General features: G+C 35.6%; 1 protein-coding gene across 2 annotated transcripts in view; it reads left to right on the plus strand.

The window, feature by feature from the left end:
• Positions 1-14,803, plus strand: part of CFAP54 (cilia and flagella associated protein 54) — a 389,038-nt gene that overhangs the window by 140,973 nt on the left and 233,262 nt on the right. For both annotated transcript variants that reach the window (XM_024348012.3, XM_024348013.3), the window contains one exon: positions 14,308-14,538. In XM_024348012.3, the coding sequence (XP_024203780.3) occupies positions 14,308-14,538 (231 nt within the window). The remainder of the gene's footprint in view (positions 1-14,307; positions 14,539-14,803) is intronic.

Consider the following 14,803-nt stretch of genomic DNA (forward strand, 5'->3'; position numbering starts at 1 on the left):
GGTGGCAATAGTTTAGATAGGGTGGTTAGGAGAACAAATTGGTAAATTATCAGTGAACCTAAAGTTCTTGATTATAAAATATATTATGGCAAAATGTTTAGTTTCTGTTTTTATAAGTACACATTATAAGTACACATGTGTAAGAATTTTTTATTCTTATACATTCTTTATATATCTTACCTTCATTATCTAATGTTTTTCTATACCTGTTTAGTGATTTTGATTTTAATTTACACCGCATAGATATTAATAGAACCAATTCCACTTTGTTTTTATTTGCATTTGCCTACTATCTTTTTGATTATTCCTTCATTTTCTTTATTTAAATTATGACATATTTTAGATAGGTATAAAAATAATATAACAACTATGCAACTTAACACGTAAAACCTTTCAAACACAGTTGAAATTCCTGTGTACCCGTCTTGGTATGCATTTCTGTTTTCCTCTATCCTGGAAATAATACTATGCCAAAATTTCGTGTTTATTATGCTGATGAGTGAATTCATATGTCAACCACATAGGTATATAGCCCCAAATAATGCATGCTGTAATTTTTTTCCAATTTGCTTTGGAAATTTGCCTTTTTTCTCTCAATATTATGTTTGTGATTTTTTGAAATGTCACTTATACGTAAGTCTACTTTATTAATTTCACTGCTGAATGGTATTTCATTATATACTAAATAAATATCATATAATAAATTATATAATAGTGTAATACGTTATATTATTGTGTACATATTTCTGTGTGTATAATACTACACATAAATATAAATAACACATAATTTAACATGCATAATAAACAATATATATTATGCATATATCATATAATATATATTATATATTGTATAATAAATTTTTTAAATGATTTATTCAGTCTCTCATAAATAAACATTTAAATTCTTTCTAACTTTTCACTGTTTTAAACAATGTTACAAAAGACATTCTTGTATATATCTCCTTATGTATGTGTGAGAGTTTCTGTAGGGTAAATACACAGTGTTGCGGTTTTCAAGATACGAACATTTTAGCATTACTAGATATTACTAAGTTGCTCTTAAATTTGTATCAATGTTGTGAAAAATTTCCGTTATTCAAGGTCTTCACCAACACTTGACATTATTATCACATTTTTGTGGAACTATGTGGTATGAAATTTTGTCTCATTGTTTCAATTTTCATTTCTTTGATTCCTAAGGTTAGGCATCTTTTCTTTCTTTTTTTTTTTTTAATTATACTTTAAGTTTTAGGGTACATGTGCACATTGTGCAGGTTAGTTACATATGTATACATGTGCCATGCTGGTGCGCTGCACCCACTAACTCGTCATCTAGCATTAGGTATATCTCCCAATGCTATCCCTCCCCCCTCCCCGCTCCCCACCACAGTCCCCAGAGTGTGATATTCCCCTTCCTGTGTCCATGTGATCTCATTGTTCAATTCCCACCTATGAGTGAGAATATGCGGTGTTTGGTTTTTTGTTCTTGCGATAGTTTACTGAGAATGATGGTTTCCAATTTCATCCATGTCCCTACAAAGGATATGAACTCATCATTTTTTATGGCTGCATAGTATTCCATGGTGTATATGTGCCACATTTTCTTAATCCAGTCTATCATTGTTGGACATTTGGGTTGGTTCCAAGTCTTTGCTATTGTGAATAGTGCCGCAATAAACATACGTGTGCATGTGTCTTTATAGCAGCATGATTTATAGTCATTTGGGTATATACCCAGTAATGGGATGGCTGGGTCAAATGGTATTTCTAGTTCTAGATCCCTGAGGAATCGCCGCACTGTCTTCCACAATGGTTGAACTAGTTTACAGTCCCACCAACTGTGTAAAAGTGTTCCTATTTCTCCACATCCTCTCCAGCACCTGTTGTTTCCTGACTTTTTAATGATTGCCATTCTAACTGGTGTGAGATGATATCTCATAGTGGTTTTGATTTGCATTTCTCTGATGGCCAGTGATGATGAGCATTTTTTCATGTGTTTTTTGGCTGCATAAATGTCTTCTTTTGAGAAGTGTCTGTTCATGTCCTTCGCCCACTTTTTGATGGGGTTTGTTTTTTTCTTGTAAATTTGTTTGAGTTCATTGTAGATTCTGGATATTAGCCCTTTGTCAGATGAGTAGGTTGCAAAAATTTTCTCCCATGTTGTAGGTTGCCTGTTCACTCTGATGGTAGTTTGTTTTGCTGTGCAGAAGCTCTTTAGTTTAATTAGATCCCATTTGTCAATTTTGGCTTTTGTTGCCATTGCTTTTGGTGTTTTGGACATGAAGTCCTTGCCCACGCCTATGTCCTGAATGGTAATGATCTTTTCATATTTTTATTTGGCCCAAGGGTTTTTCCAGTCTCAGGACTGCTTGTTTGTATCTGTTGCACATTTAAAAACTTTTGTTTTCTTATTTAATTTTATAAGTTTGGATGCTAATGCTTCTCCCAGTTTGTGGCTCATCAGTTCACATTTTAAAGTTTTTTAATAATTAATTCAAAAGTTTTAATTCTTGATGGAGTCAAATATATCAATGTTTCCCTTTATTGTTTTGGAAATTCCTAATCTGGGATAGTAAAGATATTCTCTTTGTAAATTTAAATTTTTGATTTTCACATTTAGGAATTTCATTAATTTGTTTTTGCGTATGGTGAGAAGATGAGTCCCTTTCACTCTCTTTTTTTAGTTTTGTTGCAGGTATTCAGTTGGCCGGCACAATTTATTGAGTAATCTATTCTATTGTCACTGTTAACTTTATCACTTAGCAAGTTTTCATATATGTAGCTTTGGGATCTCTTCTCTGTTTGATTAGTCTATTAACTTATTCCTGAGTCAATATCAAACCATCATAATTACTCTAGTTTTAAATTGAGTTTTGCTGTCTGAAGAACAAGATTCTCCAGAATATTCTTTTCCTTCGTGCAAGTCTTGGGTATTCTTCCACAAAATGGAATGGTTTTTTGATTAATACAAAAAACTCTATTATGATTTTGATAAAGATAGAATTGAATGTATGTATTGGTATAGGAAGGTTTTTAAAAATTATTTATTCATTTATTTTTACACTGTTGTGTTTTTCTGTTAGTAGACAGATCACTTTCTTAGGTCTTTAATGCCTTTCAATAAATTTCTATGATTTTCTCCATAACCACGTTATGTATCTTTTGTTAGATACATCAAGGAACTGTTTTTTGATATTAGTGTAAATTATATTTTAAAATTACATTTTTGAATTTTTCTATTCTTTGTATAGGTGTATAGTTGATTTTTTTGCATGCTGATCTTCTAAACAACTTGATAATTTATTTGTAGATACAGTTTTTTTGTGTGTGTGTGGACAGTCATAATCTGAAGAGATAATGTTTTGCTTATTCCTTTCTAATGCTCCAGCCTCTTCTTTCCTTTTCGTGTTTAGCCTACAGGCTAGGACTTCGAGTTTAATCAGGAAAAGAGTTTGTGATTGTGGACATCCTTGTTGTAACATGCATATTTAAAACTTTCTTATTTCCAGATAATTATAGATTCATGTGCAGTTATAAGAAATAATACAGAGAGATCCCATATACCCTTCATCCAGTTTCTAATGATAGCTGTACAACTATAGTACAATATCACAACCAGGAAATTGACATTGATATAATCCACTGACCTTATTTGGATTACAGCAAGTTTGCATGCACATGTGTGTGTGTTTGTGTGTCTGTGTGTATATTCTATGCAATCTGTAGAATTTGTATGACCACCACAGTATGTAACCTTTTGAGGCTTTTTGTTTCACTTAGCATAATTCCCTTGAGAGTCACCCAAGTTGTGTGTATCCACGAGTTCACTTATTATTGCTTAGTAGCATTCCATGGCATAAATCTTCCATAGTTTATTACCATTTACCTATTGAAGAGTATTTAGATTGTTTCCAGTCCAATAGCATTTGACTATTAGGAATAATGCTGTGATGAGCATTCATGTGCAGTTTTTATATAAACATAAATCTTCATTTCTCTGTGATAAATACCGAAGAGTGCAATTGCTTGGTCAAATAGTAAGCATGTTTAATTTTGTAAGGCATCCTCCACTCTTTTGCAGACTGGCTGCACATTTTTACATTCCCATCAACAATATATGAGTGATCTAGTTTCTACTCATGCTTTCCAGCATTGAGTATTATTACTGGTTTTTAAATTTTAGCTATTAAAATAGGTGTGTAGTGATATCTCATGGCCTTAATTTGCATTTCTCTAATGGCTAATGATAGCGAACATCTTTTTTTTTTTTTTTTTTTTTTGAGATGGAGTCTCACTCTGTCGCCCAGGCTGGAGTGCAGTGGTGTGGTCTTGGCTCACTGAAACCTCCGCCTCCCTGGTTCAAGTGATTCTCCTGTCTCAGCCTCCTGAGTAGATGGGATTACAGGCATGTACCACCACGCTTGACTAATTTTTGTATTTTTAGTAGAGACGGGGTTTCACTATGTTGGTCAGGCTGGTCTTGAACTCCTGACCTCATGATCTACTCGCTTCAGCCTCCCAAAGTGCTGGGATTACAAGCGTGAGCCACCGTGCCCGGCCAAACATCTTTTTATATGCTTACTTGCCATCTGTATATCCTCTTTAGTGAAATATCTGTTTATGTCTTTTGCTCATTTTCTCATTGGATTGTTTTTATTTTTCTGTTGAATTTTGAGAATTCTTTATATATTCTAGATACAAGGCCTTTGTTGCATATGTTATTGGCAAATACTTTTTCCCAGTATGTGGCTTGTCTTCTCATCCTCTTCACAGATTCTTTTGCAGAGCACAATTTTTAAATCTTGATGAGGTCCAGCTTATCAATTTTTCCTTTAATGGGTTGTGCTTTTGGTGGCAAATCTAAAAACTTTTTGCCTAATCGTAGGTCCCTTTTTTCCCCTGCTAAGTTTTATGGTTTCATGTTTTCCATTTAAGTTGTATTCATTTTGAGTTAATTTTTTGCATAAGATGTGAGGTTTAGATTGAACTTCATGTTTTTACCTGCGGATATCTAATTGCTCCAATGTCATTTCTTGAAAAGACTATCTTTCTTCCATTGAATCACTTTTGTACCTTTGTAAAAAATCAGCTGGACGTATTTGTGCAGATCTATTTCTGAGTTCTGTATTCTGTTCCATTGATCTATGTGCCTCCCTCTGCCAATACCACATTCCCTTTCTTGATTACTGTTGTTATAGAGTAAACCTTAAAATCAAGTAGAGTGATTCTTTCCACTTTATTTTTTTTACAAAGTTGTTTTAGCTACTCTAGGATCTGTACCATTTCATATACATTTTAGAATAAGCTTGTCTGTAACACGAATTTTAAAGATCTATTTCTTGTACCATTTCATATACATTTTAGAATAAACTTGTCTATAATATGAATTTTAAAAATATATTTATTGTTTCCCTTCTAAGTACCATATTTGTTTTGGGATTTGGGATGAAACCCTTTATCACATTTAGGAAATTGTCTTCCTTTTTTTATTTTCTAAGAGTTTTGTTATAAATTCAGTTTAATTTTGTTGAATATTTCTTTTTCATTGATTTTTTTCTTCTTTAATATGATCGTGCGATAAACTACATTATTACATAAATGTTAAATGATGTGTAGTATCTTTTTGCTCATACCACTTCTGACACAAACCATGTGGTGTTTTCCAGCACCAACCGATTCTCCAGCACCAGTGGGGCAGCCACATATGCACTTCATGGAATTTCTCCTTAGGATAACATCCTGTATAACTATAGTACAAAAAGACAATTAAATGCTGACACTGTCGACATAGAGTTAGCAGCACATCCCACAAGTTAAAGGGCTTGGTTCCACAACACTGCCACCACTTCAGAGGCCACTCACAAATGTGATACCAGGATACCCACACTTCTGCCTAGCTGACTATAAATTCAGAGATTCCCTCCTCAGGTTCGAAAATTTGCTACAATAGCTCACAAAACTCAGAAAAACACCTTAAATGTTTACTAGCTTAATATAAAAGATACAAATGAACAGCCGCATCAGAAGGTACATACCAAGGGCAAAGTCCAGATGGCTCCTGAGCACAGGAGCTACTGTCCCTGTGGAGTTGGGGGCACCACCCTCCTAGCTTGTGGTTGTACCTACCTGGAAGCACCCTGAACCTCCGAGTTCAAGACTTTTCATAACCTGGCTTGCAGCCACCCTCCCCTCCAGGAGGTGGGAGGGGTGGGGCTGAAAGGTCTCACCCTCTAATCATGTGTTTAGTGATGATTAAGATAACCTATATCCTGAAGCTATCTAGAGGCTCTACCCTGAGTCGCCTCCTTAGCATAGACTTGCATAGGTTCCACAGGGACTTTCTGTGAGTAACACATTTCTTTCACTCTGGAAATTCCAAGGGTTTGAAGACCTCTCTGTGCCAGAAACCAGGGGACAGGCACCAAATATGTATTTTTACTATACCACACCATCCCTGCACATTTTTACTAACAGATTCAATTTCTTTGAGATTACTATGTCTCTTTGAGTCTGTAATCTTTTTTGAGTTCCTTTTGATGAATTATATTTTTCTAAAAAATTGTCCATTTTATCTAAGTTTTCATATTTATTCATAAAAAGTTATACTCTCATATTAACTTTTGACTCTCTGCTATATCTATAGTTACATCCTGTGTTTCATTCCTAAATTCATTAATCTTTGTCTTCTCTCATATTTTTGTCATTTGTTTTGCCAGAGGTTTGTCTATTTTTTAGTCTTTGCAAAGAACCAAATTTTGTCTTTGTTGATCCTTTCTATTGTCTTGATTTTCTTTTTCATTACCTTTGCTTTTATGTTTATTACTTTCTATCTTCCTTTTAAAAAACAGCTTTATTGGCAGGCGTGGTGGCTCATGCTTGTAATCCCAGAACTTTGGGAAGCTGAGGTAGGCGGATAACAAGGTCAGGAGTTCGAGACCAGCCTGACCAACATAGTGAAACCCCGTCTCTACTAAAAATACAAAAATTAGCTGGGCGTGGTGGCACGCGCCTGTAATCCCAGCTACTCAGGAGTCCGAGGAAAAACAAACAAACAAACAAACAAACAAAAAACAGCTTTATTGAGATAATAAGTCACATGCCAACAATTTACCCCAGTGACATACTTCAGTGGCTTTTGTTACAGTCACAGAGGTTAATCATCACCCCACTCAATTTTAGTACATTTTCATTTACCCAGAAAGAAACTCTGCACCCCTTAACTATCACTCCCTCACATCCAACTCCTTTCCCTCAGCTTGAGGCAACCATGAATCCACTTCCTGTTTCTACAGATTTGCCTATTCCGGCTGTTTCACGTATGTGTAATCATATAATATGTGGTCCTTTACCACTGGCTTCTTTCACTTAGCATCGTGTTTTCCAGGATTATCCATGTGGCATGTCTCAGTATTACTGCATAATATTTCATGGTATGGATACATCACATTTTGTCTATCCATTCATCGGTTGATAGACTTTTGGATCAGTTGATCCACTTTTTGGCTATTATAAATAATACTGCTGTGACCATTCATGTAAAGCTTTGGTTTAGACATATTTTCATTTTTCTTGGGTACCTACCTTCTTTCTTTTGGCGAATTTAGTTGTTCCTTTTCTAACTTTCAAAGTAGAATGCTTACCTCATATAATCTTGGGATTTTCTTTTGGTGGAAATTGACAAACTGATTATAAATTTTTGAGAAAAAAGTGCTACAGTTAGCTAACAACTGGAGAATGACTGTTGTTTTTAATCATGCATAGAGTATTTATACTATTGGCTCTAAAGCAAGTCTCAAGAAATTTCAAGTAATTGGAATCATATGAACCATATTTTATTACAATGCAATTAAGATAGAAACCAATTTTTGAAAAGTTAACCAAAAAGATTCTATACATTTAAAAATCTGAAGGAGAAACTGAAAAATAATTAATGAGGAAAGATTGAAATTACATTCACGTGTTGCATAACATTTTGATCAATGATGGACTGCATGTACAACGGTGGTCCTATACAATTACAAAATCATATTATCACCGTACCTTTTCTATGTTTAGATGTACAAATACCATCTTGTCATAATTGCCTACAGTATTTATTACCCTAATCTGCTGTAGAGGTTTGTAGCCTAGGTGTGTAGTAGGCTATACCATTTAGGTTTGTGTAAGAACACCCTATGATGTTCAAACAACAATAAAATAGCTTAACGAAATATTTCTCAGAATGTATCCCTGTCATGAAGTGACACACACTGTACAATGGTAATTTAAAAACAAAGAACTTGCTGGAAGTGTAGTTGGGATTGCTTGGAATCCAGAAAACATAAACATTTAAGTTTTCTTCTAAATATTCTAGCTGCATCATATATATATATATGCATATGTATATATGTGTGTGTGTGTGTGTGTGTGTGTATATTTTTTTTTTGGTCATCCAGGCTGTAGTGCAGTGGTACCATCATAGCTCACTGCAGCCTCAAAATCCTGGGCTTAAGCGCAATCCTCCTACTTCAGTCTCCTGAGTAACTAGGACTGCAGGCATATACCACCACACCTGGCCAATTTTTTTTTTTTTAATTGTACAGATGACCTCGCTATGTTGCCCAGGCTGGTCTTGAACTCCCGGGCCCAAGTGATCCTCCTGCCTCAGCCTCTCAAAGTGCTGGGATTACAGGCGTGAGCCACTGCACCTGGCCTGCATCCTACAATTTTTACTAAAATTGTTTTCATTCTCATTTAGTTCTATATGTTTTTAAATTATCTTTGTAATTTCTGCTTCTTGTGAATAGATCTTATATATCACTGCTTTGATTAATTTCTAGGTATGTTTTTGAAGCTACTGGAAATGATTCTTTTAGAACTCTTTGTTTATTGATGGTGTGTAGAAATAGAGTTATTTTTGTATATTGACTTCCAATCCTTTTCCCCTTTTCCTTTTTCTTCCTTATTTTTCTGGCTAGGCCCATCAATACAGTGCTAAAACAAAAATGATGTTAGTGGGCATGTTTGTCTGATTCCCACTTCATAGGGAACGCTTTCACGTTTTCAACATTTTAGCATTAAGAATGGTATTTGTGTCTCTATTTCCTTCAGTTCTGCTGTGATCTTGGTTATTTCTTGCCGTCTGCTACCTTTTGAATGTGTTTGCTCTTGCTTCTCTAGTTGTTTTAATTGTGATGTTAGGGTGTCAATTTTAGATCTTTCTTGCTTTCTCTTGTGGGCATTTAGTGCTATAAATTTCCCTCTACACACTTCTTTGAATGTGTCCCAGAGATTCTGGTATCAATGAATCCAGGAGCTGGTTTTTTGAAAAGATCAACAAAATTGATAGACTGATAGCAAGACTAGTAAAGAAGAAAAGAGAGAAGAATCAAATGGATGCAATAAAAAATGATAAAGGGGATATCACCACCGATCCCACAGAAATACAAACTACCATCGGAGAATACTATAAACACCTCTATGCAAATAAACTAGAAAATCTAGAAGAAATGGATAAATTCCTGGACACATACACTCTCCCAAGACTAAACCAGGAAGAAGTTGAATCACTGAATAGATGAATAACAGGCTCTGAAATTGAGGCAATAATTAATAGCTTACCAACCAAAAAAAGTCCAGGACCAGATGGATTCACAGCTGAATTCTACCAGAGGTACAAGGAGGAGCTGGTACCATTCCTTCTGAAACTATTCCAATCAATAGAAAAAGAGGGAATCCTCCCTAACTCATTTTATGAGGCCAGCATCATCCTGATACCAAAGCCTGGCAGAGACACAACAAAAAAAGAGAATTTTAGAGCAATATCCCTGATGAACATCGATGCAAAAATCCTCAATAAAATACTGGCAAACGGAATCCAGCAGCACATCAAAAAGCTTATCCACCATGATCAAGTGGGCTTCATCCCTGGGATGCAAGGCTGGTTCAACATATGCAAATCAATAAACATAATCCAGCATATAAACAGAACCAACGACAAAAACCACATGATTATCTCAATAGATGCAGAAAAGGCCTTTGACAAAATTCAACAACATTCTTGCTAAAAACTCTCAATAAATTAGGTATTGATGGGACATATCTCAAAATAATAAGAGCTATCTATGACAAACCCACAGCCAATATCATACTGAATGGGCAAAAACTGGAAGCATTCCCTTTGAAAACTGGCACAAGACAGGGATGCCCTCTCTCACCAGTCCTATTCAACATAGTGTTGGAAGTTCTGGCCAGGGCAGTCAGGCAGGAGAAGGAAATAAAGGGTATTCAATTAGGAAAAGAGGAAGTCAAATTGTCCCTCTTTGCAGATGACATGATTGTATATCTAGAAAACCCCACTGTCTCAGCCCAAAATCTCCTTAAGCTGATAAGCAACTTCAGCAAAGTCTCAGGATATGAAATCAGTGTGCAAAAATCACAAGTATTTTTATACAACAATAACAGACAAACAGCCAAATCATGAGTGAACTCCCATTCACAATTGCTTCAAAGAGAAGAAAATACCTACGAATCCAACTTAAAAGGGATGCGAAGGACCTCTTCAAGGAGAACTACAAACCACTGCTCAATGAAATAAAAGAGGATAAAAACCAATGGAAGAACATTCCATGCTTATGGGTACAAAGAATCAATATTGTGAAAATGGCCATACTGCCCAAGGTAATTTATAGATTAAATGCCAGCCCCATCAAGCTACCAATGACTTTCTTCACAGAATTGGAAATACCTACTTTAAAGTTCATACAGAACCAAAAAGAGCCTGCATTGCCAAGACAATCCTAAGCCAAAAGAACAAAGCTGGAGGCATCACGCTACCTGACTTCAAACTATACTACAAGGCTACAGTAACCAAAACAGCATGGTACTGGTACCAAAACAGAGATATAGACTAATGGAACAGAACAGATCCCCCAGAAATAATGCCGCATATCTACAGCTATCTGATCTTTGACAAACCTGAGAAAAACAAGCAATGGGGAAAGGATTCCCTATTTAATAAATGGTGCTGGGAAAACTGGCTAGCCATATGTAGAAAGCTGAAACTGGATCCCTTCCTTACACCTTATACAAAAATTAATTCAAGATGGATTAAAGACTTAAATGTTAGACCTAAAACCATAAAAACCCTAGAAGAAAACCTAGGCAATACCATTCAGGACATAGGCATGGGCAAGGACTTCATGTCTAAAACACCAAAAGCAATGGCAACAAAAGCCAAAATTGACAAATGGGATCTAATTAAACTAAAGAGCTTCTGCACAGCAAAAAGAAACTACCATCAGAGTGAACAGGCAACCTACAGAATGGGAGAAAATTTTTGCAATCTACTTATCTGACAAAGGGCTAATATCTGGAATCTACAATGAACTCAAACAAATTTACAAGAAAAAAACAAACAACCCCATCAACAAGTGGGTGAAGGATATGAACAGACACTTCTCAAAAGAAGATATTCATGCAGCCAAAAGACACATGAAAAAATGCTCATCATCACTGGCCATCAGAGAAATGCAAATCAAAACCACAATGAGATATACCATCTCACACTAGTTAGAATGGCGATCATTAAAAAGTCAGGAAACAACAGGTGCTGGAGAGGATGTGGAGAAATAGGAACACTTTTACACAGTTGGTGGGACTGTAAACTAGTTCAACCTTTGTGGAAGTCAGTGTGGCGATTCCTCAGGGATCTAGAACTAGAAATACCATTTGACCCAGCCATCCCATTACTGGGTATATACCCAAAGGATTATAAATCATGCTGCTATAAAGACCCATATGCACATATGTTTATTGTGGCACTATTCACAATAGCAAAGACTTGGAACCAAGCCAAATGTCCAACAATGATAGACTGGATTAAGAAAATGTGGCACATATACACCATGGAATACTATGCAGCTATAAAAAATGATGAGTTCATGTCCTTTGTAGGGACATGGATGAAGCTGGAAACTATCATTCTCAGCAAATTGTCACAAGGACAAAAAACCAAACATCGCATGTTCTCACTCATAGGTGGGAATTGAACAATGAGAACACATGGACACAGGAAGGGGAACATCACACACCGGGGCCTGTTGTGGGGTGGTGGGAGGGGGGAGGAATAGCATTAGGAGATATATCTGATGTTAAATGACGAGTTAATGGGTGCAGCACACCAATATGGCACATGTATACATATGTAACAAACCTGCATGTTGTGCACATTTACCCTGAAACTTAAAGTATATATATATATATATATATATATATATATATATATATATATAAAAGAATGGTATTTGTGGTAGGTTTTGTTCTGTGGATATTCTTTATCAAATTAACATTATTGTTTAATTCTCAAATTGCTCTAGATTTGGCTAGCAGGAGCTCTTCCAGGCTAGCTCTTCAGTTTTTGACATGCTTCCATCATTTTTTTGAGCTACTTCTTACCACAAGATGTTCATCTTGTACACACCTTGTACAGCCCTTGAGTCAATTGATTTCTTTTAGTGAGAAGTGGTATTTAGAATCTAAGTTGTGAGGGCTACTGATGTGGCTTTGCTTCCAGGTCCTCTCAAAAGGCTGAGCTGGGAAATGTATTTGTTCAGATAAATTTATCTATCTAAATCTATCTTATTGTCTATCTAAACATATCTATCTAAATATAGCTATATAAATCTCTCTCTCTCTCTCTCTCTCTCTCTCTATCTCTCTGTATCTAAAACCATAAATTCATTCTAATAACTGGAATTCCAGTTCAAAACCACAGGATACTTTCCAGAGTTTTCTCTTTTTCTAATTGTAACTCTTTTCCCTAATGGTGAGAATCCTGGTTCTGCTAATGTATAGAAGGTAGTTTCAGGATTTCTAAATATTTTTTAATTCAGGTGTTTATCTGCTTCCTCTTATGGCTTCACATCACTGAGGATTTCTGCTGATTGTCCTTGTGGAGCTCTCTCTCTGTCTCTTGGGTGTCCTGAGACTTGTTGCTCATGGAGACACAAATCAGGTTATTGGAGCACCCTGAATGTTAAGAACTGTTCAGATGATAGGAGGAAAAGCATTCTGTACCCTCTGTGGGCTGGATGTGAATTCCCTTCTGAGCCACCTGGAGTCTGTCATTACCTTGCCAAGATACCTGGAGGAAGCCTGTCCTGTCGCTGATCTCCCTGAACTATCGCACTCTCCACGGCAAGGAAGATGCAACCGATTGTTGACTCATCTTGGCCTTTTGAGGAGAATTGATCTACTCACATGGGGACAAGATTGATTTTCATTTTGGAAATTATATTTTTAACTTTCAGGATACAGCTATTAAAAAGATTCACATTTATTGGGAAACCAAATAACATCACTAAAACCAACTAAACAATGACAAAAAGCCCTAAAACTCTTGGATTAAAAGCAAATCATCAATAAACTAAAACATATTTAGAACTGAGTGATAATGTAAACACTACACATCAAAAGGAAGCTGCCCTCCCTCCTTTCTTCAAATGTTTCCTCCTGTGTTTCAACAACATCTGCCCGCCTTCTTCCTATCCATCATTCTTTTTTTATTGTATGTGTGTATGTGTGTGTGTTGATTTAGATTCTGAACAATATATAAGTGACCAACATAAATCAGGTAGATTGGTGCTGACCAATAGGGTAGCAACACTGCTAACAGAACAAAAAAAAACTGAAAATATGCTTGGAACAATATGCTCTATAAACAACTATATAACTGTGCAAGTAATTGGACTACTTTAAGTTTTGATAGGGATGATTTTAAAAAATGAAATATATATAATACTTGAAATCTAAACTATTAGCTAAAATTTGAGTATTTTTTTTCTGGAGCATATTGAATATGCAATTATGAAGTCATCTCAGCTATATTCAACTAATGTTTTATTTCTTCTAGAGTCTAACTAATGTTAGACAAAATTTTGCTGCATTGTGTTTTCCTTAAGGACCAATATAGAGAAATGATTTTCTTGTTTAATATTGAATTTTGTTGATGAATGTGAACATCATATCCTAATTTTGTTGTCTAATCTCAGTGGCCTTTTGGTTATGAAAAATAAAAGCTAAGGACACAGACTTCAGAGAGAGTTGAAGGCAATACATGGTGTCTTTGTCCCTGGTGCTTATCCCTGTGCCTTTTTTTTAACCACCCTGGTTCATATTTCTAGCACTGCAGAAATGATAAGCCAGAAACATTTGCATAAGGGCAGTCAAGTGACTTATTGATGTATTCTTTCCAAATTGGAATGATTCTTCTTTATTAAATATCTGAAAGTTCTTGTGTAATTTCAAAACTTCTTTCTCCCTTGGCAGAAATAGGAGAACCAGTGTTAGGAAAGCAGCACAACGATACCTGATGGATTACTTGAATCCTCTAATATTAAGTTATGTTAAAAGAAAGAGGTTCCATCGTCTATCACTCGAAGAGATGCCCTGGAGAGCTCAGATGAACCTGTATCTAGCAGGTGCACACTTTAACCTGGTTTTACAAAAGCTATGGGAGCGTACGGAGATGAAATTTGGCACATCACATATGATGGTCAGGTATAGTATATTACTGATGAAAAATACTTTTTTAGTTTCATGAACATGGATTGTATTTGTATGTTCAGAGCTCCAATGGTGCTAACAACTTAAGGAGGTTTACAGAGTGCTTCTATCTTTATACTGGCTCTATTAGTCTGTTCTCACGCTGCTATAAAGAACTTCCCGAGACTGGTAATTTATAAAGGAAGAAGGTTTAATTTAACTCACAGTTCCATTGGGGAGGGCTCAAGAAACATAATCATGGTAGAAGGGAAAGCAAACA

Source organism: Pan troglodytes, chromosome 10 (assembly GCF_028858775.2).
Source record: "Pan troglodytes isolate AG18354 chromosome 10, NHGRI_mPanTro3-v2.0_pri, whole genome shotgun sequence".
Classification (NCBI taxonomy): Eukaryota; Metazoa; Chordata; class Mammalia; order Primates; family Hominidae; genus Pan; species Pan troglodytes.